The sequence below is a fragment of the Anastrepha ludens genome, chromosome 4 (assembly GCF_028408465.1).
Source record: "Anastrepha ludens isolate Willacy chromosome 4, idAnaLude1.1, whole genome shotgun sequence".
NCBI lineage: Eukaryota > Metazoa > Arthropoda > Insecta > Diptera > Tephritidae > Anastrepha > Anastrepha ludens.
In genome coordinates this window covers 47,436,821-47,463,878 of record NC_071500.1, presented here as the reverse complement: position 1 = coordinate 47,463,878, position 27,058 = coordinate 47,436,821, and the positions used below count along the sequence as shown (strand labels likewise).

At 37.6% G+C, this 27,058-nt stretch overlaps 1 protein-coding gene across 3 annotated transcripts in view; it reads left to right on the top strand.

Moving 5' to 3' along the window:
• LOC128862199 (collagen alpha-2(IX) chain) overlaps positions 1 to 27,058 on the top strand; it is a 386,091-nt gene that overhangs the window by 179,840 nt on the left and 179,193 nt on the right. For 2 of the 3 annotated variants that reach the window (XM_054100687.1, XM_054100685.1), the window contains exons 9-12: positions 8,457 to 9,035; positions 10,108 to 10,185; positions 21,397 to 21,574; positions 22,085 to 22,165. In XM_054100687.1, coding sequence (XP_053956662.1) covers positions 8,457 to 9,035; positions 10,108 to 10,185; positions 21,397 to 21,574; positions 22,085 to 22,165 — 916 coding nt within the window. Of the gene's footprint in view, positions 1 to 8,456; positions 9,036 to 10,107; positions 10,186 to 21,396; positions 21,635 to 22,084; positions 22,166 to 27,058 lie in introns of all 3 variants that reach the window. The other variant, XM_054100686.1, reaches the window with a different exon arrangement.

The following is a 27,058-nucleotide window of genomic DNA, read 5'->3' as shown; positions in this document are numbered from 1 at the left end:
AATCTGTAAAAGGATTAAACAAGTTTCAAATTGGAACTCCTGTTCTCGATGACTGGTGAAAACTTTAACGAAACTTGCCTATTAGTCGCAGGTTAGGTAAGGGCTGTGTGAAAAGCTTATAGCAAACGCAATTTTAACTGAAAAGGTTGTTTATTGATGTAGGTAAGCCAAATTTTGCACACTCTTCGAAAAACAGATCCTTATGATAAGTTGACTGCAGTAGCCGAATGGGTTGGTGCGTGACTACCATTCGTAATTTACAGACAGAACGAAGGTTCGAATCTCAGTGAAACGCCAAAATTAAGAAAAACATTTTCTAATAGCGGTCGCCCCTCGGCAGCCAATGGGAAACCTCCGATTGTATTTCTGCCATGAAAAAGCTCCTCATTAAAATTACTGCCGTTCGGAGTCGGCTGGAAGCTGTAGGTCCCTCCATTTGGGGAACAACATCTTGACGCATGCCACAACTAGGAGGAGAAGCTCGGCCAAACACCCAAAACGAGTGTACGCGTATATATATATACATATAGGCGACCATCCAGTGACCGGTAAGCACAGGACATTCTGAGCCCTCTGTGTTGTACTGGGGCCAAAATGTTTTCCAAATATCACATGAAGAAATAGAGCTCCATCCTTTCCTGAGAATTAATTTGTGCAGTTCCCCTTTAACAACTATCAGGGGGATGCCGCTGACCGGGTTGGAGTACTCTGAGTCCCTTCCTGGCAAGCTAATCAGCAATTTCATTTCCCTCTATGTTCCCATGTCCTGGAACCTAGATCAGAGAAATTTTACCTGCACACCCAAAAGATTCGATCTCTTCCTTAAATGAATTTACTAGTTTCGTTCTGCACCATGGCGTAATCAAAGCCTTTATTGCGGATTGACTATCGGAGAAAATTTTAACATCTCCCTCTGTCCCACATTCCCTAAGCATTTTGCATGCCTGAAAAATAAAGTATTCAGTAGTATAAAGAATAAAGATAAATTGGTTAATTTAGTGAAAACCACTGTTCCGACTTCGGTTCCATCTTGGAACCGTCAGTGAAAACAGTAGTGCAAGCTTCGGTGCAGACTTTACCCTCGATCCAATCCTGTCTATTTGGAAAGATTGCCTTAGCATGACCCTCAAACTCTAATTTGCGGATAGAGAGATCTATTCGAAGTTGGGAGAAATACGGAGTTAACTGCCTGAAAATGCTACCATGTTCCTTGAGGGATTGCCTTCAGAAGCCAAATTCCTTTAACCTGATTGCATTTTGAGCTGCAATGGAAATAACGTAAAAGCCGATGGAAAGTAAGTGCAAAACGACATTGAAGGCAGCACTGAGGCAAGTTTTACATGATTCGATTATGCCAAAGTATGCAATCCTTTGCACCCTCCCCAGTTTTGTGATATTATAGTCCCTCGGAAGAGCCTCCCACTAAACCAGGCATCCATACGTTAAAATTGGCAAGCCATTACATTGAAAATCCACTTCCTGTGGGTTGAGGTGAAGTTATTTTTATGGCCTTTTTGGTAACGACATCCAACTGAGTATTCCAATAGCGAGTTCTATCTCGCACCACACCTACATATGTTGCTTTCTTGAAAAAAAATCTTAAAGTCGGTTTTATCATGAAAAGTTACCTTCTTAGGGTGAATGAATCTTTTCTGGACTTATAGAAAGTCCTTTATTGTCGCACCACTCCTGAGTGAAACGCCCATATTTCCCTGAGATGTATAATCCTGCTAGTCAAACTCTTAGTTATTCAACATGTAGAAGCGTTTGTCTATAACCTGTTCCTACATAAAAGGAAGGAGTGCACTCCATGAGAGCATCCGCGGCCATTATTGATTCATGTGTTCCTTCCATTTGCTCATCCTTGAGTTTTCTCGTCGCGAGTGACCCAGTGACTAAGACTAAGATTTGTGCAGGATTTCCAGGATTTTCTAAATTTTTTAAGAAAGAAACAACTGAGGCTAATTGCTTAATGTATATTTCTTGTTTTGCTTTCCGTGGCTTCAGTAAAAATACTCTATTAACTTCTGCCCCTTTAACGTGTACAATCCAGCAGAAAAGGTGCTGTATATACTTTGGTTGAATATTTGATCCTCTGCTGCAGTAGACAAGGGTAGACCACATAAAGTCCTGGCGATTCCTATTGACTGAACGTAGAAATGCCTATTGCACTCGCCCTACCGTGGCTAGCTTAGTTCCGAAGCTTTTTTCCCGTCTGAGAAGTATCTTGGATCAAACGATGAGCTTCGATTGGGGAATGCGGCTCCAGCTATAGTTTGGACGTTAGTAAATATTTTTCCTTGATTTTAATTTTTAAACTTGACATAAAAATTGGTCATAACAACAAAGTTTGTAATTTGCTTTTGTCTCATCGCTCATCCATTGAGCCATTGTCAAATCGAACGATTCATTGCTTCCGCAAGCCAGCGCTCGAATATCAGTTTGTCATAACTTTTTATCAACTGACCCAAACACAAATCAATTCAAATTGCTTTCACAGCTTCTATGCTCCCACACAAATTTGTGTAATTTTGCTTGCATTTTGCGTTTTACGCTGTCAAATTCCGAACTTTTTTCCATTGTTTAGTTCATAGCTTTGCCATTAAAAGCGATTTATGGTTTATTATTGGTTACTTTTTTTCATCCACCCCATTTGATCAAGCGTTTATTATGATTTGACTCAGTCTTTGAGCGTGTGTTTAAATGATTGTGTCTTATTCGCATAAAAAGTTTTTATGACTTTTTGAAACCATAGCGCGTAGCGAGTAGCGCACTTGAGATACACTCATTCATCACTTCCAGCTCTTGCTTGGCACTCGTAAGCTATTCTGTGGCTCTTTAAATGCAATTCTCAGCAAATACATATTACTTTGCCATTTCTACTCTTTTTGTTATTGTTTGGTACTTAAAACTCCATTATTGAGGAATATAAATTGTCCCCTTATTTTTTTTTTAACTCACAGTACTGAGCGTTATTTATTTTATATCAACAACGAAAATATATTTTGCAATTTATAAGTGATTAGAAATTCATCGACATTTCCTTGCTCTCGCACTCACATAGATATATTGCGATTTTATTCTGAAAGTCTTTGTGCAACAAGAAGTGGAGAACCAGTAATTAAATTAAACGTCCATCAAAGAAACTGCGTCGTTCGTAGGTGAAATGGTTGAAGTACATATTGGCACTCCCCAAGTAGACCTCCAATGAGCAGATATCTGCGGCCAACCAGAGCAGTTAATGTAACGGAGAAGGTTGACGGCATTTAGGTTAGACCACTAGCCCAGGCTGTGACCTTAACCGTCCAGCTGCCAAACCCGGACATTTACAGAGAAAGCTTCAGTGATGGGGATTGAATAGTAAACCTAACTTTGTAATATAGCTACCAGTTTGGATATTTAAGGCGAGGAGTCCTCAGAACTTTCTGGGTCTTTCATCTATTACACTTGGGCCAAATTATTTCCGAAATAGCACACAAAGAATTGAGCTCCATCTGACCTGCGCTTTTCTGATAATCTGTTCGATTCCCTTGTAATAGCAGTCAAGGAGCGCTGATGTCTGAATAGGAGACCGTTGAGACCAATTCAGACGAACCGTTCCTGGCAAGCTCATCAGCAATTTAATTTCTCTTTATATTTCAATGTCCTGGCACACTGCACACTCAAGAGATTTGATCTTCTCCTTACAGTAGTTGACCAGTTTGGATATAGACCAGGCGTCGTGAGAGGCTTCATCGAAATTTGACTATCGAAAAAAATGTTAAGACCTCCCTCGTCCAGCGTTACCTAAGCATTGAACTAAAAAAAACACTAGCAGTCTAGCTAAAAGCACTTTAGAGAGAACCCCAGCCCTCAATTCCATCTTGAAAGCGTAAGTAAAGACAGGGATACAAGCATCGGTACAGATTTTCTCTCCGTTCCAATCCTGCTTGAGTAGACTCAGGGTAGACCCACAAGCCGAAGATCAGAGAAATGGGGTGTTAAGACAGGGATATAAGCATCGGTACAAATTTTCTCTCCGTTCCAATCCTGCTTGGGTAGACTAAGGGTAGACCCACAAGGCGAAGGTCAGAGTAATGGGGTGTTAACTGCCTGAAAATGTTAGCACGTCCCTTCAGAGCTTGCCTCGAATGGACAAACTCCTTTAGTCTGATTGCACTTTGATCAGCGATCGAAATAACTTAAAAGTTGATGGGAAGTAAGTACAAAAGGGCATTAAGGGCAACACTGGGTCAAGTTCTATATTCTGTGGTGGCGGCAATACTAGCAGTCCTTTGCATCCTCTCCAATTTAGTGATATTATAGCTCTTCCGAAGAGCTTCCCACCAAACCAAGCATTCGTGAGTTAAAATTGGCAGAATCACAACGTTGTACGTTTAAAGTACAGCTTGTGGCTTAAGTCCCAATTTTTTGCCGAGCATTGATTTGCAGGAGTAGAAAGCTAATGCAAAATTTTATAACTTTGGCAAAACCCAGAGCAGCGCTGAAAGAAAATTTTAGAAAACGAATTTAAGAAAAACCAATTAACGAAGTTTATTTGAACCGATAATGCCAAAATTTATAAAATATTATAAGTATAAATTGTTATTTTCTTGGTAAGAAAAAAAATTTTCATTTCCAGAACATCCTTTAAACATTTAAATTGTGCTGCAAAAATTGCAAATCTGCCAGCACTATCTAGATGCAAATGGTATAGAATTACTCCTGAATTATTTTTTTTAAATATTTTTTTTTATTTATTGAAGTTTTAACAACAAAGTAATTGAATGATGATCCAGTCCAAATTTAACAATTTTTTCTAATAAGTCTGAATAATACATTAAAATTAACTCAATCAACGAAAATGTGAGAAATGAAAGTCATTTGGATTGAATTCTCGCACGAGTTGTATTTTATAACGGAATTTTTTAGCTATTATCTTTTTTATGGTCAGTTTAATCGACTAAATTTAGAACCAAATTTATATTAGGGACATCCAACCACGAACACGGTTACGTAGAGTGCGAACTGAAAAAATATCACAGCTGTATCGGCCACTGTTAATGATGACCATCAATTATCGATTCGTCGCCGTTCGCAGCAATTGGGCCTCTGTTACTCAACAACGTGAAAAATTTTGCGAAAGGATTTAGGTTGCGAAGCCTTTCAAAATACAGCTGGTGCAAGAATTGAAGTCCAACGACCTACCGCAACGCAGAATTTTTGTTGAATGGGCTCTTGAAAAGATGGCCGAAGATCCACTTTTTTATCGAAAAATTGTGTTCAGCGCCGAAGCTCATTTTTGGATCAATGGGTATGTAAATAAGCAAAATTGTCGATTTTGGAGTGAAGATCAGCCAGAAGAATTGCAAGAGCTACCAATGTATCCAGAAAAGGTCACAGTTTGGTGCGGTTTATGGGTTGGAGGTATCATTGGACCGTACTTCTTCAAAGATGCTGCGTATCGTGACGTAACTGTGAATGGTGAGCGCTACCGTGAAATGATATCCAACATTTTTTTGCCCAAAATGCAAGAGCTTGACTTGCATGATATGTGGTTTCAGCAAGACGGTGCCACATGCCATATATCTCGCGTAACAATGAACTTATTAAGAGGCGAGTTCGGTAAACATTTTATTTCACGTTCGGGACCTGTCAATTGGCCACCCAGATCGTACGATATAACGCCTTAAGATTATTTTTTGTGGGGCTATGTTAAAGCTCATGTCTATTCAGACAAGCCTGCTTCAATTAACGCATTGGAAGACAACATTAAAGCATTTATATGAGAGATACCGGCCGAAACATTGGAAAGAGTATGCCAAAATGGACTAAGCGGGTGGACCATTTGAAGCGCAGTCGCGGCCAACATTTGCATGAAATAATCTTCAAACATTAAATTATCACTAGTTTACACCAAAAATGGTCCTCGACCAAAAGGCGTTTTTTAGACTAATCTGAGGTCGATTACTGCTGGATGCAACTTCGTGAATATTCCATGCAACATAAAAGAAGAAGTTCAAGAGTAAAAGCGTATTTTCGACCTGAAACATAGCCAAATCAAAAGCTGCAAAATCATACGTATTGATGGGTCATAACTTCTACAATTTTTCGTCGATTCAGACAAACTTAGGCTTAAAATGTAGGTGACAAAATTGTCTTTCAGAAAGCCTGTCTTATGTTGATATAAAATTTTTTTTGTTCCAGAAAAAAGTTTACTTTGATAATTTAGTACAAAACGTCAAAAATGCCTTTTTTTAACTTTCAACAGCTGTTTTGCGAAAACCACGACTTCCATTGACACAAGTTATATATTTCCATGTAGGTTATATGTCTGCCTTTCGAAATTTATGCTCTTCGAAGAAATGGCGCGCACTGTTTTCGAGATTGCAGGTAATAACAGCACTAGTGCCCAAAAAACAGGTTTTTTGTGAATATCTCGGAAACCGTTCTTTGAAAAAAAAAATAAAATTCATTTTTGGTTTCAGCGACCTCAAATTAGTTTAAAAAACGCTTTTTGGTCGAGGACCATTTTTGAAAGTGAAAATTCGTAAACTAGTGTTATATGGACTCTACTATCGATTTAAATAAAATTGTCTTGCATTCTTCTGTGTTTTTTTTTTAACTTTCCTTATGTAAAATTCTTCACAACCTCTTCACAAGCAATACGGAATGGCCTTCAATATTTCGGCTGACTAATGGCCTGATCTTCAGAACTCAATGGAAGTACACAATAACAGGAATATCGAAAGAAATGCAATAAACAGTCCTTTAAAGGGAGGGTTTCTAAAAAAATTTAAACGTTTTCAGTGCCACGAAATATGTCAGTACGAAATTTTTTGCAAGCTCTGTATTGTTCAAATGCTCGTTGCTCTATTCTAACGCTTGACATTTTTCTTGTGAAGCACTGTAAATACGCATGAAGGATGTGGCTATTTTGATTTGTATAGAGAAGAAAGATGTACTGCTTTCGCCAAACTGCTTCCGGTAACTGGCTTCCTGTAGCAGCGTTCGTCTTGTTATTTCATTGCCACACCTAGTATAACAGTTTCAGATTACCGTTCAATGGAGCCACCTCATAAATAGGAATTTATAGTATCATTCAATTTATTTTAAACAAATTTACGCTTTATGGTTATTGAGTTCTTTTTTTTATTATAAAACCATAAATTACCTTAAGTTTATGCAATACATAAACGAGTATTTTGAGAAATAATTCATATTTTTAACGAAAAATGTCTGCCTTCACACAATCAGAAATTATCTTATTTCTTGATTTACGCTGATTGCAGTATCAAATTTGCTCTTGCCAGTACTGCAGAGCTTGGGACTGTAGATGCAACATTATTGGCTGCCGCGTTATAGCGCTTCTTTATATGGTTTATTAATAATTCATTATTAATAATTGATGCGAAACCTTCAAAATCACCCACGCAAACATGGATGTGAATGGAGGAGTAGTGGGGTATGCATATGTATGTAGGCAAACACTTATACTCCAACGTACTGTCGGCTTTGTTAATACGCCGCACCCTGGTGTAGGTAAACTAACCACCGCTACAAATAGCACAACAAGGCAGAAACACTCTCACGATGATGGAAGGATCATAGGATGGCTGGTGTGATGCACGACAGAAGAATTGACTACGTATTCAAGCCAGCACACATATTGATGTTTACATACATACTCATGTAAATGCATAAGTTATGTACTCGTATACATACAACAACTTATAGGTGCATGTGTATAAATGAGTTGCCAGGCGGCGGACGTGTGTGGATTTATGGTAACTCATTTGAATCATGGCACTTGGACGATATGTAAACTACCACCACCTACTCTCTAACGAACGTTATTTGCTACACATATTTAAATACATCGACTATATTTCGACACATAAAAGTGTATTTATGTACGCATGTGTGTGCGGATGATGAATTTTGGTTTTTTTCTATTGTCGGCAAAACTGTACGGTGCCCACACATTCTGTACTCCGTCCTCTCTCTGTCCCATTTGAAATTTGAGCATAAATTTATTTGTGTTATATCCTTACCGAAGTGGCGTGTTTGGGATGATTTGATTTAAACAAGAGGAAAATTGAATTTGAAAATTACGCACATTGCAGGGGTCGGAGGGAATGCGCTTTTGTTGATATTATTACACGGGAGCGAGGAATCAAGTGAGTGTTTCTGAGTGTGTAAGGTTAAATGAGCACAATAACACATTTTCCCAAGCATCGATTTTCATAAATACATTAGACCTATTTACATACATACATACGCATGTGAAAATGTATTTATTGATGTACATATGAATGTACATAAGCGTGCATGGTTGTGTGAGTGAGCGCTTGTTTGGTGATTTATACGGCGTTGAGCATGAAAACGAGCAAATGAATATAAAAGTATTTGAACAGATGTACAACTAATCTTTTTCTAGCCTTCAAAATTAAAATTTTTAAATTTTCTCATTCTAGGGACATCCAGGCGTGCACGGCCCTAACGGACAGAAAGGGGAACCTGGCCAACCAGGCGTACCGGGTATGGCAGGTGCACCAGGTGCACCTGGCCTGAAAGGGGATCGGGGTCTACCTGGTGAATTGGGTCCCATTGGGCCTCCTGGTCCACCCGGTGAAGTCGTATATGCGGATAATTCTTTGAACGGTACAAATGCTGCAGCGGGAGGACAGTGTCAATGTCCAGCCGGACCACCTGGTCCGCCGGGAATGCGCGGCCCACAAGGCTATGAAGGACCACCCGGTTTGAACGGCGAGCCTGGTCCAGCTGGGTCGAACGGTTTGACCGGCCTGCCTGGCTCCAAAGGTGAGAAGGGCGAAAAAGGTGTGCGAGGCCTGAGCGGCCCGAAAGGCGATCGCGGACCCGAAGGACCGCCAGGGCAGGCCTTTTTCGCTGGCGGTTACGAAGGCATGGCTATGAATGGCACCAAGGGCGAAAAGGGCGAGAAGGGTATGCGCGGGAGACGCGGCAAACCGGGCCAAGCTGGACAAATAGGACCGCCGGGCAAACCAGGTGCAATGGGCGATATCGGGCACTCGGTAAGTTAAATTAAAAATATTCAGATTTTTACCATTATTTTAAATAATTATGTAAGCAACAAAATTTTTTTATTTATTTTTTTATTTTTTTTATTTTGTATAATTCCACTAAACGTGTTATTTTAAATAAACATTTAAACAGCAAATTTTTTTATATTTGTTTTAATTTTTTTTTTTTGCAATTCGACTAATGTGAAACAAACCTTCATAGTATAAAAATAACTGTACTATTGATCTCATGCCTCATTTGACGCGGACCATACATATGAGGTCATCGGGCACTGATGGAAATATAGCAAATAATTCACGTTGCTCATCTGCCGGCTTCATCACATTTAATTTTCAAAACACTTTGTCGGCTGCAAGTCAAACTTTCAAATTCACATTCAGCTAAAGTGCTCCGAATATGCCAAGTTCTCCAATAAAATCCATGACGCTTTCACCCACATTGCCACAATAGACTAAGGCAGGAGGCTCAGAAACAATTGCAACCACTAAAACCGGCAACTCCATTGCATAATTCCGCACTACTCCAGTTCAAAATTTCTTTGCTGCCGGGCAGCAATACAGAAGTTATTCTTTTTCATATTTTTATTTACTTGCAGCTTCGACCTATTTTTCGATTTATTTATTTTTCACTTTCAACAATGAATTCATGAAACTTGTTTTCACTTAGCTCTTTCTTTTTTAGTTTGGTTGAAAACTTTTTGATGCTACTAACCACAGTCGTTAGAACTGCGTTTGAGTGGCTTGCAATTCCTTTTTATTTCCCTTTTCAACATTTGCATTTATTTTGTGGCAAAACCAGGCCGTTTGGGACAATTTGTATCGGAACTTGCAAACAATTTGTTTTCTTTGCTGATAATTGAATGTTGTTAGAAGGAAAATGGAACAAATATTCCTGAATGGCAGGCGAAAGCCATTCTACTGACATCCAAATACACGTAATCGAAGAAATGAAGCATTTTATAAATAGTAAAGGAAAAGTTTGCAATTTAAAAATTTCTACTATAATTTTTTCATATTTTTATATATTTAACTCACTAAACGTATTTTAATTTATCGCTTGCAGGGACGACCTGGACTTCTAGGCCCCAAAGGTGATATGGGCATGAAAGGACAGAAGGGTGAAACTGGCGGTCGAGAAGGCGTAAGTACATTTTGCTTATTTACTAGCAATCTGCACCTTCTTTCGCAAAGGTTTATCATAAAAAAAGCGCTATAAAAAGAAACTAATTATAAGTAAAGAGTTATAATACAAAAATGTTTTTTTGAAATGAATAATGAGATCCAGTAAATCGTGCTTGAAAACACCAAATTAAAAAAAGTTTTTTCTAATAACGGCAAGCAGTCGCGAATTTCCGAACCACTCATAACTAAACATCTGTCCTTCCCAGGCGGCATAAAACTTTAAGTCCCTTCATTTTTGCGAAAAAAGCATAAAGGAGCACACCACAAATCAGAGCGGGTGCTCGGCCAAACACCAAAGATAAAAGGATGTAAGCACCAATAATATATTTTTAAGTCCAATGTGTCCACTTACCATTCGAAACTGCCAGGTACCTATTTTCAGCAAATTGTTAACAAAAAGTACATTACACTTCTGCGAAAAAAAGAATTGCCATATATTTTTTAAATCTCCAGTGTATTCATATACGGCCAAAGGTGAGACATTTTCAAGGACGCGTTCACCTTCTCAACAATTTGTAGTATTCAATCCCGCCCTTACATACATACGTACACAAGTGAAAATAGTGCTTTTGATTGAAATTTTCATCAGAAAATGTTGGAAACCAAGTGCTGCAAGTCTCTTTTTTCTATTCGATTTAATTCAACCATACTGCTTTTCAGTGCGGTAAAATGGGTTTGTCTGTAGCAACACAACAATAAATTAGCAGACAAAATTTTTAGAAAATTGTTTTTCCTAATAATACTAAAACGCAAAACAACATCAATAGAATAGAAATGAAAAATCACAATTTCGTGACATCGTCAAACGCAAAGCACGAAAAAACAGTAAGGAACAAAGCTAATTGGCAAATGCGTGATCACACATTTTTTTCATTTTTGCTTTGCCTGCTTATTCCCACTGAACAAAGCTCGGCACATCTGGCACACAGCGAACATACACAAAAGCAGATTTTTTACTAAGAATTGTCGCTTTTGTTTCAAAAATTTTTGTTATATTAAAACATTGCTCACTAATTTTATTGATGTAGAATAGATGCAAAGCAAATTTCAAAGTTTAACACAAAGAAGAAATATTTCAATCAATTGGTAAGCTTTAGATGAAAGACTCCTTCAAATTATATTAAAATTAACCATAGATAGAAAAAAATGGAAATAAATAAACTTTAAAACGGAAAAAACCTACAGTTTTATGCCGTCTCCAAAAAGCAGATGGTTTTTTATGAGGAGCTTTTTCATCGAAAAAATTTACTCTGAGGTGCGGCATGTCTGCCGAGGAGCGATCGCTTTAAAAAAAAACTTTTTCTATCATTTGGTGTGTCGAGCCCGGGTTTTCGGGCTCATGCACTACCAAATTTTAGTCACGCACCAACCCAACCAACTGGTTCAACAGCTGAGAATGACAAAATGTGGTAATATTTCTGTTTCGTAAGGTTTGGTAAGCCCTGAATCGTTTAATACCAGAGCAACGCTTCCAAATTGTGGTAATTTAGAGATCGTATGTGTATATAAGGCGTTTTTCAATAGGTACGCTTCAACTTTTTTCCGATAGTGAGGGCGAACGACGCAATATTTTTTATTTTTGGCTTGTCATTTGTAAACTTCATTAGTATACATTTCATCATGGAACGCTACACACTTCAGCAACGATTGCAAATCGTGCAAATTTTTTATGAAAATAATCGTTCTGTTGCTGCTACTTTAAGAGCATTACGGTCCAAAAAATCATCTTCAGTGATTAAGCTCACTTTTGGCTCAATGGCTTTGTCAACAAGCAAAATATGCGTTACTGGGCAGAAAGCAATCGACACGTGATTCATGAGGCACCGTTGGCCCATATTTTTTCGTTGACGAGAACGATCACCACGTTACTGTGAATGGAAACCGATACCGCGACATGATAAACGATTATTTTTGGCCGCAATTGAATGGTATGGACTTAGACGACGTGTGGTTTCAACAGGTAGGGGCCACAAGCCACACAGCACACGCTACAATTGATTTGTTGAAGAGTAAGTTCGATGAGCGCATTATTTCCAGAAATGGACCGGTCGAATGGCCGCCGCGCTCGTGTGATTTGACGCCTCTAGACTATTTTCTTTGGGTTTATGTGAAGTCATTGGTCTACAGTAACAAGCCGGCGACGATTTGTGAGCTCAGAGCCAATATTGAACGCGAAATTGCTGGAATTTCGGCCGATTTATGCAAAAGAGTGGTCGAAAATTGGGTTCAACGATTGGACTTCGTAAAACGTGCACGCGGTGGTCATGCAAAAGAAATCGAATTTCATACTTAAATGCATATGTTCAAACTCGACAATAAAAAAAAAATTAGTTAAAAAAGTCAAACCGTTTGTGTTTTATTCAAAAAAAAGTTGAAGCGATCTTACTGAAAAACGTTTTATTTATATCGCGCAGGGCCATATAACGAATATAATAAATCTTCGCACAAATGATACAATTTTGTTTGTTCTAAATTAAATTAGATATTTGCATCTTGAAATATTCACAAATAAACCGAAAGTATTCAATATTCACAAATTCTTTTTATTTATTTATTTTTTTTTTTAGTTGTTTTAAATAAGCATTTGATTTAAACATCCGCATACTGCAAATGAATCCTCACAGATGTGAATGAATCCAAGTAAATCCTTACAGAAATGGGAGCAATTTTTTCGCTTTCCATTACCTAAATACATAATCATCATAATCATCCACTACTTTTTGTTTTAATTTAAGCAAAGAGAGTTCTCACTTAGACTAGAAAAGCGTGCACACAAAATACAATTTTCACTATTTCGCAAGCCAAACTTTATTCGTAAATAAAATATTGCTCTGTAAGCAAACCACTACACTAAAGAGATGAGCAGAGGAGCATTCAAGAGTCGCCGGCAAGCGAGCGCACAACTAACCCAGCAACAATGTGCGCAAACAGAGCGAACTTAATAAATGATTTTAGCGCTAATGTTTGACCCCAACGAATGTAGCCAAGCCCATTCTACTCGCAATGCATTCCTAAAATACAACGAATATTTGTCTAGCACAAAGTGCAACCAACAAATGAACCACCCGCAGGCGTTCAAGTTGCAACTGAATTAAAGTGCCAAGTAAGGGGCACTATTCTTTGTACATACTCGAAGGTATTTCAGTTCAGAGCGCTTCAGTCTATGGGGCGAGAGATCTGCTGTTTTTTTTTTTCAGGAAAAGTGCCAATTTTTAAATTAAAAATACTCGAAACTTTTCCCTCAACTTTTTTTGTTATAAACAATTTGTTGAATTGGCTATTTGGTGTTTTTTGCTACAGCTATAAGAATAAAAAGATAAATAATTTGGGCCCAGTGTTGCTATTGTCGTTTGTATTGTACTAAATAAAGGGTCCTTCAAAAGACGCATCTCGATGTTGTTTTAAAATAAAGCAAGTAAGCATTAAGAATCTTTCACGTTTCCCAATCTTTTTTTAACGTCTCTTAACAATTTTGTGTAAAAAATTACATAATTTAAATGCCTATCATGAGCACGCACACAGGTAAAAGCCGCCAAACAACGGATTAATCAATGCCCAAGTATTAAGAACGTCGAGATATGGATACTGGAGATTGCAAAGCATCGTTTGACGCTACAGCAAGAATATTCTCAAAAATATGTGCTACCGTTTTTGGTCTTACAGCTCTTTTTCTATTTCCGACAGTACTAGTTTCTTGAAACTTTTTCACAAATTTTTAGTTGTTAATTCATTCGGATGATCATATCCACCATTAAAATCCCGATTTTTGCGATGTGTTGTTCTTAAAGATCGTCTATTTTCATAATAAGTTTCAATAATTTTATTGCGTCGTGTAAAAGTGTACATCTGTCTACTTGGAAAATGTCAAAGATGGCACAAAAAATAAAGAAAACTAACCGTTTCACTACTAAAATCTAGGCACAACTTTTGAAAGACCCTCTACTATTATTGCAATTGAGGCAAGCGTTAAAAGGCGCAACAATGTAGAATTCATTGACCAGCAAAAACGTTGAGCCGCACTTAGGCCAAAGTACGTAAAATTCCCGCACACTCAGAAATATAATATTATATATACGTGCATATATGTGTATATGTATGTATGTACAGCACGGAAACATGCAAATAGCCGGTGAATGCTGGCTTTCATGAGTTTATGGACGTTTATGAGTGGAAGTGGTTATAAATATAATGGCAGCTGCTTATAAACAAATAATAAAACACTTGTAGTTATACACATATATAAAAAAAAGTTAAAAACCTAGGAGTTCAAAGGATTCTTTTTGAGGATTAGTGCACACCATATACCTACAATATATATACATTTTTTTTAACTTTTTTTTTTTAATTTCATGTAAAGTGTGAAACTTTGCATGTATGGTTTTCGATGTTTTATAAACTTTATTTTTATAAAAAATTAAAAAAAGAATTAATAAATAGCAAAATGACAATAGACCATTTTTCGCAATATGTCACGTCGCTTTTATTGTAAACGCGAATTATAAAATACATAACTTTATTTGAAATTTACTTTTCCTCTTCTGCCGTTTTAAGTTTTCAACGCTAACAGTAAAACAAAAATATTTGAATGTAAATATATAAACATAGATTTTTCAGATGGCTCTAGAATATAGCAGATTTATATCAAACCTGGATCTTATTAAAACATAGTATCGTCTATTTTTTAGCTGCATGAGAACCATCGATATCGATAACTATGATTTAACAGCCAAGAATAACAAACTGAGTCAACATTTCTGTTCAGTTAAGTGTGGCAAGTCATCTTAAATCCTTTAATTTACTTTGAAAAAAAATCTATTTCATAAATCAAATTAACCAATATCATGGAGAACTTTGTCGCCTTTGAGGTATGGCTTACACGCAGGCCACATAACCGGCCCTTATTTCTCTCAAAATAAAAAAGGAGCTGCCTTGTGTATGGTGAGCGCTATTTAGCCATGTTGACAAAATTTTTCTTTCCACAAATAAATCAACTAAACATCGACGACAAGACGCTGCAACTTGTCAATCAACGTACATAAGAATCGATTTATTGCAATATTCAATTCACCAGTGACGCCAGATTTACTGGAAAAACTAGTCAAAACTTAGACTGATCGGATGGAGCATGTAACTCGTGACTCCAGGGGACAATTACCTTAACTATACTAGTAAAGAAAATAAACCCAGTTCCAAATATTTAGTCCTAGTTTAACTTAATGCGGAACTATGAATATGCGGCAAGTTGTTCGCCTTCTCTGAAGATTTTAATATCGCTCATCCTCCTATCCGCCAAACTCTCTGCACTGCAGCGACCGAGTAGCGATTTTAATGGCCCGACCTAATTGAAACGAGCCGAACACTTTTATTGACCAAAGTAATAAAGAACCACAAGCTTTTATGAATTAAGTATATTTGATTGAAGAAAAGCAAACAATGGTGCATAAGTTTGATTTACATTAATTTCAATAATTTGTAAAAATAATAAAAAAGATAATAAAAAAAATATTTTTACATGTACAAGGTGGCGCACAAATAATCATACCATAGGACGGTTTATAATTTTTTCCAATCGTACTATATTATTTGTCAATCATATTTGGCACTTGTGAACTAAACAGCTGCAGTATGCAAACAGACAAGTAATAGAAAGCATGAAGGTCAAAATAAAGATTTCCTTCCTCTTATTCTTGTTTGTATTTTATTATAGTTTTGCAACTGTTTTTCTTCACACACAATTCACATATGATGTGCATGCATAAAAAATGTTTTTATTATTGCACTTCCTTTGATGTTGAAACCCAGTTTTCTCTTATTTTTTATTAAGAATTGTCGCTTTTGTTTCAAAAATTTTTGTTATATTAAAACATTGCTAACTAATTTTATTGATGTAGAATAGAAGCAAAGCAAATTTCAAAGTTTAACACAAAGAAGAAATATTTCAATCGATTGGTTAGCTTTGGATGATTGTACTACATTTTTGCAAATTGCCACGTCTCTTTTAAAGGTTGTTTGAAATTATATTAAAATTAACCCTAGATAGAAATAAACAGATGGCTAAACTTTAAAATGCAAAACATCTACAGTTTCATGCCATCTCCCAACGGCAGATAGTTTTTATGAGGGGCTTCTTCATTGGAAAAATCACTTGCCATTTTCTGCCAAGGTACGACCGATATTATAAAAAAAAAATTTCTATGATCGGGTGCACAGGATTTCAAGCCCGTTCACTTCAGAATGGTAGTCACACATCAACCCATTCAGCAACGAGGGCCGCCGTACTAAATTAATTTTTTTCTAAGCTCCTAATAATCGAGTACCGTTACTTAATTCGATATCACGCGTTACCTCACAATGACAGCGGGATAATTATTCACTTGAGTTGTGGTTATTGTAGTTGCTAAGTTTCTTACCTATCCAAAATAGATCTGGGCATATTTAGCAGAACATACTGCATATCATCCACCCTCTTTCTTTATGTACAATATTTGAAATTATATACAAAGTTTCGTGGGTCAGCTATTAGCAGGGTTTGTGTAATGATCAACAAACTGAATTTGTATATAAATAATCAATAAGCGGAAAATGTGTGCTACTACTATGCGGTTGAGCTTGTGCTCTATGTGCCACGGCGTGCAATGGCAAACCTCCGATCTTGGAAAATATTTTCATACAGGTAGTCTTATGGCCTGGCCAACACCTAACAAAGTATCTTTAGCTAACTAAATAATGCGAAAGAAAAACAAACACTATTTTTTGATTCTAAAATTTCATTTTTTTAGCCGTACCATTCATTAAAAACACGTACACGCACCATATAAAATCGTGCAGTTCGACCACGGTGTAGCTTTTCTTTCCTGCAAGCTTTTATATGTGAAACTAAAAAGGCGATTTAAAACACAACCCAACAATTGGATAATTTGGAGCTACCTTTATTTATATATATGCATATCAGCGTGCCCAGCCTTTTCCATTGCCGCCATCTCACTGAAAGTTTGCGCGCTGCGCTATTAAATGCAGTGAGCTGTATACGTATAGATTTACTTTTACTGAAGGGAGCCTCAATGGCGGCAAAAGTGACAACGTTGGCAAGCAAATGCATAACATTAATTAGTGCAACTGAAGTAGCTTTTCACTTTTGTTACTTATCCCTTTACCGCCGCATGCCTACCATACTTCACTACACCTTTCGCAAGGCGCCACTTACAGTGTTCCAAATTAAAATTTCACCCCTCTAACGTCTCAGCCAGCGAATAAAATTCTGATGCTTTATGTTACTTTTATGCACTTAAATATCTGAGTCAGCAATAAATTTTGCTTCATTGCACGCTTTTCTTGAGCAACTCAAAGACGAGCAGCCGTTAAAGGGATTACTTTAGTTGCTGCTGTTGGCATTTTACCTTTGCCGCACAATCATACTCACCAGTGAAGCCCTGGAAATGTAATTTTATGTACTCAACTCTTTTTATTATTACGTTTCTCCGTCATCTTTGTTTACTTATTCCAATGCTTTTGAAATTTCGATTGGTTTTACTTTTGTAAGCGTTTGTTGATCTACACAAATTGGTGCAGTTAAAGATAGCGTTAGGAAGTACTACAACTATTAGATTAACTTATTTTATCTTGTGCGTATTTAACTGCAGCTTTCTAGCTTTATTATTCATAAACTTAAAGTTGATGTTTGCCGCGCGTACTTTTGCGCACAGGAGTACTACAATTTTGCTTGTATAACGGATGTATATAACAGCATAAAGACATCGAGATAGATATATGGAGATATATACTTATATATACCAAAATGTTCGGAATGATAAAAGGACTCGATCTTTCGTCCATTAATCTGTCCATCAATCCATACCTACGATAGATCGAGCAAAAACTTATGGATTTCAGTAACGCTTGATGCAAGTTTTAATTTTCTTTCAAGGCAGGTTGGTATTGAAATCGTTGGAAATCGGTCAATCGCCCACCTTATAACGGTAATTTGAAAATAGCAACAAACCGGATCTCTCCGTTTTAAATGAAGCGAAATTACATAAATTTAAAAGTTAAACACAGAAATAGCTTATATAAAACATGAGCGGAAAAGTCCCGGGCCTAACAAAGAAAACACTTTTGTTTTGTTCAAAATTAGTTGCTTCCCATCAAAAGCAAAGCATTTCAATACCACTTTTGTAGAACGACTTAACTTTTGCCTTAAAATAGGCCTCAGTTTCAGCGATAACTTCTTCATTTGAGCGAAATTTCTTACCGCCGAACATTTTTTTAGGTCTACTAATAGTCAGCAGTCGCTGAGCAATTCAAAGTTCAGTTCATGTGGTTTTGTCGTTGTTTTGATTGACTTGTGGTACTGTACATTGTCTTTAAAGTGAGCACCCACTTCGAACAGACTTTCTCACGGTCAAATGATCATGCAATATAAAGCCAACACGTTTTTTTGATATCTTTACGATGTCAGTTAACTCACACAACTTCACTTTTCGTTCACTCAAAACGATTTCGTGTATTGTTTTTTTTTTTTTTTGATATTTTCTGGTGTCTCATTTGGACATACCACGGCGTTGTGTATCATCGGTGTCTCTGCGACCACGTTTGAAGTCAGCAAACCATTTTTTTATAGCTGTTTCAGATGGAGCGGATTCCCCATGTCACTTTTCAATCCATTCATTCGCTTGAATGGTATTTTCCCCCACCATGGAGCAGTGTAAAATAACTACATTAACGTCACTTTTAACATAATAACGCATCGTCCATAAGGAATATCATGAAATTACAACAGCTCTCTTTTTGAGGTTAGTAGATGCAGGAGATGAATACAATAAAACCAGTGGCAGCCCGGGATTTTTATCTTATATTATATCAGCAATACTTGTATCCGATTTTGATGAGGTGAAGAGCAACACGTGTACCAAGTGATTACAATTGCAAATAAAGTTTTTATTTATCGCATCATTACTCGTTCCAATGATACTGGTAGCATTGCGAAACGTCATGGAGGTGGTCATCAAAAGACTGCCATGTCACGTGAAATGGTTCAAAACGTGAAGAAGCGATTGCGCTACATACTGAAAAATTATCTCAAAGTCAAGTCTTACAAAATCCAAAAGTCACATGATCTCACATTAAAGCAGCAAGAAGTCAGACTTGACAAAGCGAAGAAGTTGCTTCACTTGGCCGAAAGCGGTAAATTTCCAACCATTGTGTTTTCTGACGAGAAAATTTTTCAAATTGAGCAATTCGTAAACTACCAAAACGATAGGGTTTATTTGACCGACGATACGATGATACATACGAGAGTTTGAGTCATCGATTGGACACCAGAATGCAGCACCCGCCACCGGTGATGGTTTGAGCCGCTATAACCGCAGATGGGCGCTCTCCAATCGTTCTCATCGGGCCTGACGTCAAAGTAAATGCGAAATATTAAGAGGAAAGTATTCTGGAGGTTGTTTTGAAGCCGTGGGCAGCCAACATTTCAATGGCTGACTATGGACGTTTCAACAGGACTCGGCACCGTCTCCCAAAGCTCAAGTGAACAAAGAATGGCTAAAAAACAACGTTCCGAACTTCATAACGTCCACACAATGCCTCTTAAACACCCCAGACGCGAATCCGATGGATTATTCTCCTTCAGCCATTTTGGACAGCAAGATCTGAACTAAAATATTCAACAGTCTCGAGGCGCTGAACAAAGTCATTGTCCGCGAGTGGACCAAAATACTTCACTTTCGCGCAGTTTGCAATTCGTTACTGGACCATTTCAAGATCCTAGTAGATGCAAAAGGTGGTTATATCGAGCAAAAGTAAATAGATTCTTAATCTTGTATTATTTTCACACATTTTTTACTTTAAATTGAATAAAAGTAATTTTCCAAACTAAATTTATGGCCGTTTTAATTGGTCACACTTCGAGTGTCGGACCTGTATAATGAATGGGTGAGCATCACTAAGTTGACTCCTCCCATCGTTTTGAGAATTTTGGTATATATATTTATCGATATCTATCTAGATTTGCTTGTGTTGTTGCATCCAATCGTTTTGAGAACAAAATTAGTATATTGCTGTGCATAAGTATTATAACAAAAAAACTACAACGTCATGCTACGAACGATCAACATTTAACGTGCGAGTACATAGAGCGACACCAATAAATCGTACAACTTCATCAAAAAATAATAACCACAACGGATCGCTTGATAATTTATGGTAAAGTTTCAAATTACTCAGTAGTTACTTACCGCGCAAACAGAGCCAAAGACGGGGCGAGTGAGGCTGCTGTGACTCTAATTCTCTACAAGTACATTATTGCTCGGTTGGTTAGTTTGTTGATGTTGCTGGCGCACTCAAATTGCAACATTGTGAATAGAACGTTTAAGCTGTCCGTAGTGCGAATGATGATGAAATTCTTGACGATAATGGCCCATATTGTACGCTTTCAGTAGACAACGACACTCTGGGTCACAATAGTGCCACAAACTTGGCCCATTATTATTGTCAATTAGTATGTAACAAGCAATGTTGATAGCGTATGTATGTATGTGTACTTACTTGTACATATCTACGCCGGCAGCTCTACGCAGATGTTGGCCATTTAAAGTCTGTGCAAATGTAGCAATCAACATGCATACATATTTCTATACAAGTTTGTGCGCATATCAAAAAACCAACAACGCAGTGTCAAACTGAAAGCGGAAGCATATTAAAGCAGCAAACAAAGCAATGTTTGCAACATTAGCAATAACATAGTGCAAACGACAGCAAAAGTGCGTCACTCCATAAAATAATCTTCATAAAAGTGCCATCATTATTAACAGACATACGTACAAGCAGACTCTTAGACTTGCAGTAAAGACCATAGCAAATTGAGATATTGTACCAACAAATACATGCATACGCCTAGACATAAATATTTAGTTTGTGCTTCAGAAGTATGGAGACGTCTGTTGAAACTTAATTTCTCTAAGTAGGATGAAATTTTGCGCGTCTATAAGTGTATTAAATATTTCTCTTTGTTGTCATGATAGACATGACACAAAACTACAAGATATACAAAAAATATGAAAATAATCTGTTCTGCATTGCGTGCACAAATACTTAAGTAAAATAATTAAAATATAATGTCCTCTAATTCTCGTTTTCTTCGTTTACTTTATTTTCTTTCATTTCCTCACAGCCAAAAGGCGACAAAGGGGATCGAGGTCAGGATGGGCGTGATGGTCTACCTGGTCCGCCTGGACTACCAGCAGCAGCCGGTGAAGGTGTACAATATATACCAATGCCTGGACCACCAGGACCGCCTGGGCCACCTGGTCAACCAGGCATGCCCGGTTTGTCTATAACCGGCCCGAAAGGTGAGCCTGGCATGGATTCGCGCAGTTACTACGGCGATGCGTCTTACTATGGACGGCCGGGTATGTTATTATTTTTCGCGTTTTTATTTTTATCATTTATTTCATTTAGATAGCTATTAAAAGTTACTTCAGGTTGCAAACTCAGTAATAGTCATAAACACACAGTAAAGTTTTGCATATATATATTGAAGTAATGTAACTAACTGCTTTGCTTAACGTAAAAGAAGCTGTAAAACCGAAGGGCCTAAATGGTGTAACTTACGTACAATTACTACTATTTTTATTTCACTCATTGAACAATGTTTTGTTAAAAAAGTACTGCGTTTAATCCAATGCCAATCAAATCCATTACTAAGTCATTTATTTCTATTTTTTTTTTTTTGTTTCCACAAAATTTTTGCCAGTTCTAATACCTAACCATGTATATAAACGTTTCCACATTTAATCCCATAATTTTAAAACAATGCCTTTTAAAAATGTAAATGCTTGGAATGACTCAACAACAAATAGCAAATGGACGCTCGTCTCTTGATGAAATCAAAGCTTTGCGCGAACTACAAGACTTAAGAGATCGACCAGACAGCACATCTGGTAAAATATTAAAATTGCTAGAATCTGGGATAATAGCATGCATTTTTAAATAGCTTTGAACTTCTTTTTGTAGTTTTTCTTTAAATACTTCCTTTTTTTTACATATTTAAGAGTTGAAAAGTTTATAGTTTCCATTCTTATGCTTGCCCATACTACTTTCGTTTATTTATAATTACGTAGTAATACACTGAGCAAATATATTAACTATTTATAAAAACGTAATTTTTATTACACCGAGGATATTACCTAATACTAAATTACACATAGGAAGTCGCATTTACAACAACTAAGCAGCTTGTCCCCTTATATTATATAATATTATACGATGGCATGGCGTATGAGTAATATTTTGACACATGGGAAGTTTATACTAACGGGCGGGCCATATAGCGTTTGCTTTTTGAACCACCTATTTTTTTGAGAATGGTAACACAAACGACCTGTAAAATGTGTTCATAATTTACTTAAAGCTTTGACATTTACGAAATGGGTCGCTATACGCTTGAACAAAATTGGGAAACATTGAAACACTATTTCCAAAGTGGTGAGTCTTCTTCTTCTTTTCTGATTTTCACATCGGTGGCTACGTCAATAAGCAAACATGTCGGATTTGGGGCTCAGAAAATCCACACGTTACTGTAGAGAAGCAAATGCATCCACAACGAGTCACGGTTTGGTGCGGTTTTTGGTCTGGCGGCATCATCGGGCCATTTTTTTTTCGAAAATGAGCGAGGAGCCGCGGATACAGTAAATGGCGAGCGTTACCGTGACATGCTCAACGAGCTGTTTCCAAAAATTGAAGAGGATGACATGGACGAAATTTGGTTTCAACAGGTCGGTGCTACTTGTCACACTGCCAAAGTTACACTCGAACTTTTGGCTGCCGTTTTTGAAAACCGAATAATCAGCCGAAATTCCGATATCAATTGGCCGCCTCGGAGCTGTGATTTAAGTCCGTTGGACTATTTTTGTGGGGAGCCGTTAAGGACAAATGCTATGCGAACCATCCAGAGACGATTGATGCTTTAAAACACACAAGTTGCCATTCATGAAATTGGAGCCCAAACAATCGTAAATGTGCTTAAAAATTGGGTTGATCGAATGGCCTACCGTAAAACCAGTCGTGGCAGTCATTTGAACGATATTATTTTTCATTCATAAATGACAATGTTCAATCTTCAAAATAAAAAAAAAATTTTGAAAAAATATTGATTAGTTTTTCCTATAGCCGATTCAAAAAGCAAATTTTACGTGGTCCACCCTATATAAGTAATTTAGGATGGCAAATTCCACTGTAGAATATATTACAAAACAAAATAAGACTAAACATTATTGCGATATTCATTGGCTATCGGAAATTAACGTCTGATTTTTTTGTTGGGATGGGGTGTACAAAGATATTTAATTATTTATCCATACGAGGTGTGTTCAAAAAGTATAGCAAATTTTGAATTTTCGCATATTACGTATATTCGAATTTCGTTTTTTTGTGGCGATATGTTCGGACTCATATCTCTCACTCATGCTGACGAGTTCGGCCATTTTTAATGTTCAGTTCATTGTTGACAGCTGCTTTGCTTACACGTCTTTCGGCTCGTCTTCGATTTTTACCTATTTAAAAAAATTGATCAAAGAACCTGTATGAAATTTTGTGCGCGGAAGCATTCCGAATGTTGACTGTGTCAAAGATGTGAACGAGCAGATGTGAATGACGAAAAGCGTGCCGGTGCCGGACGCCCGAGCACTTCCACAACAGACGAAAAAACTGATGAAGAGAAGAAAATGGTATTGGCCAATCGTCGAATCACCGTTAGAGGAGTTGTTGAGGACCTAGACATATCAATTGGCTCAATCCATTTGATTTTTTTCAATGATTTGGGCATTAGACGGGTTGCCGCAAAATTCGTACCAAAACTGCTCAACTTCGACCAAAAGCAGCATCGGATGAGCATTGCTAATCGGATGTTGGACTCTGTCCGCGATGACACAAATTTGCTCCAGAGGGTCTTAACTGGTGACGAATCGTGGGTTTATGGTTATGACGTGGAAACCAAAGCTCAATTATCTCAATAGGAGCTGGCGCACGAACCAATACCAAAAAAAGTTCGGTCGAATGTAAAAATTTTGCTTACCGATTTCTTCGTTTGCAGGAGCGTTGTGCATCGAACTCATGATGCCTCAGGGTAAAACGGTCAATAAGGAATATAACCTACTTGGAGGAATCCGCCAGAAACGCCCGGATTTGTGGAAGAACAAAAATTGGCTCTTGTATCACGATAACGCCCCTACTCACACATCGTTGCTTGTGCGCGACTTTTTGGCCAAAAACAACCCACTAATGATGCCACAGCCACCGTATAACCCAGATCTGGCCCCCTGTAACTTTTTCTTGTTCCCGAAATGTTAGAGGCCCATGAAAGGACGACGCTACGCTGCGATTGACGAGATAAAGACGGCATCGAAGGAGGAGCTGAACAAGATAAAAAAAATGATTTTGGGCAAAACGTTGGCACAAGTGCATAATATCTCATGGGGACTACTTTGAAGGAGACAAAATAGATATTAATGAATAAGTAAATAATTTTTGATAAAACACAAGACTCGCGATACTGTTTGAACACACCTCGTATACTTATTCTTTTATATTCAAAAAAATAAGTGCCGTAATTATATAACCAGATAATAATAGGTCTATTTATAAGTTCGTGCGGTTTTACAACAGATGGCGTAACTTGATTATTATTCCATCGATCCACATTTCCAAACATTCATTGGAGAGCTACTGTCGTAAGGCACAAACGTCAGTATAAGTTTTTTATTTGAAGCGTAAACAACAATATTTTTACCACACTTGAAAATGTCGAATTTCGTGCCAAATAATGTGTTTTTGCGGGGAATTCTTCTTCATTATTTTAATATGAAGAAAAAAGCAGCCGAAAGTCATCGTATCTTGGTGGAAGTTTATGGTGAGCATGCTCTATCTGAGCGAACGTGCCAGAAGTGGTTTGCACGCTTTAAAAGTGGTGATTTTGGCTTGGAAGACGAAGAACGCGAGGGTGCGCCGCCAAAGTTCATGGATACCGAATTGGAGGAATTGCTCGATCAAGATCCGGCTCAAACGCAAGAAGAGGTTGCAAAAACTTTGGGAGTTGATCAATCAACCATTTCCAAACGTTTAAAAGCCATGGGAATGATCCGAAAGGTAGGCCATTGGGTGCCGTATGAATTGAAGCCAAGAGACGTTGAACGCCGTTTTATGGCATGCGAACAACTGCTTCAACGGCACAAAAGAAAGGGTTTTTTGCATCGAATTGTGACTGGCGATGAAAAGTGGGTCCATTACGACAATCCAAAACGTCGGGCAACGTATGGATACCCTGGCCATGCTTCAACATCGACGTCGGCGCAGAATATTCATGGCCTGAAGGTTATGCTGTGTATCTGGTGGGACCAGCTGGGTGTTGTGTATTATGAGCTACTGAAACCGAATGAAACGATTACGGGGGATGTCTACCGACGACAATTGATGCGTTTGAGCCGAGCACTGCGAGAAAAACGGCCGCAATACGCCGATAGACACGACAAAGTTATTTTGCAACATGACAATGCTCGGCCACATGTCGCACAAGTGGTCAAAACATACTTAGAAACGCTCAAATGGGATGTCCTACCCCACCCGCCGTATAGTCCAGACCTTGCGCCATCCGATTACTATCTCTTCCGATCGATGCAACATGGCCTGGCTGACCAGCACTTCCGTAATTACGATGAAGTCAAAAAATGGATCGATTCGTGGATTGCGGCAAAACCGACCGAATTTTTCACAAAGGGAATCCGTGAATTGCCAGAAAGATGGGAAAAAGTAGTAGTAAGCGATGGACAATATTTTGAATATTAAATTTGTAACCATTTTACGTCAATAAAGTTTCAAATTTCGAAAAAAAACCGCACGAACTTATTCATAGTCCTATTAATAAAAAAAATTCCAACAATATTTCTATTTTGTTTTATCACTAAAGCTCTTAAAATACACGCAACACAATGAAATAGTTTAATAGGACATTAAATATTTAGTCTTCTGATGTTTCGTTTTCTAAGCAAACTTTTAAATTGCCGCTGAGAGAATTGTATAAATAAATATGAGCTATTCTTGTTAAGTATTTTTGTTGCAATCTGTCAGAAATCTTGTATGACTGAATTCGCTGCGACGTCTTGTCACGAGAATATGTAAACAACATAAAAAGGAATTATTTTTTTGTGAAGAGGTGGAGCAGGGGAAAGCAAAAGAAACTGCCAAGATGTTATACACACACATACATACACTATTTCTTTCACGTATCATGGAAAATTTTTCATATTTTACACCTATAAAAGTAACAATTTTTAATAAAGTTAAAGCGGAAATGTGAAATAACTAAACCGCCATTCCATGAACATAATCTTTAAATAAAATAAATTAATTAATTATAGTTAGTAATAGTTGCGAGTCTGTGTGGCAGCCCGTGACGTTTGTAAGCGCACATGAATATAGTGTGGCTAATCACAATTTGATCGCTTATCGCACCTTATGGCTCGGAGAATCTGGTGGGAAGAGACTTGGTACTTAATGATTTCGATTTAGTATTTCATAAGTCACTTGCGAGATTTGGTAAGTCTTTTGAGAGAGAACGATGCAAATGAAATGGTAAACAGGAAAGTTCAAGACGAGAAAGAAATTCAAGGCAGCTCAATTATTCTTCTTCTTAGTTGGCACGATAGCAGCTTCGACTTGGCCGAATTTAACAAAACGCGCCAGTCGTTTCTTTCTCGTGCCAACCCGCGCCAGTTGGATACCCCAAGTCCTTCTCCGTCTGATCTGTCCAACGTAGAGGAAGCCTTTCTCTTCCTCTGCTA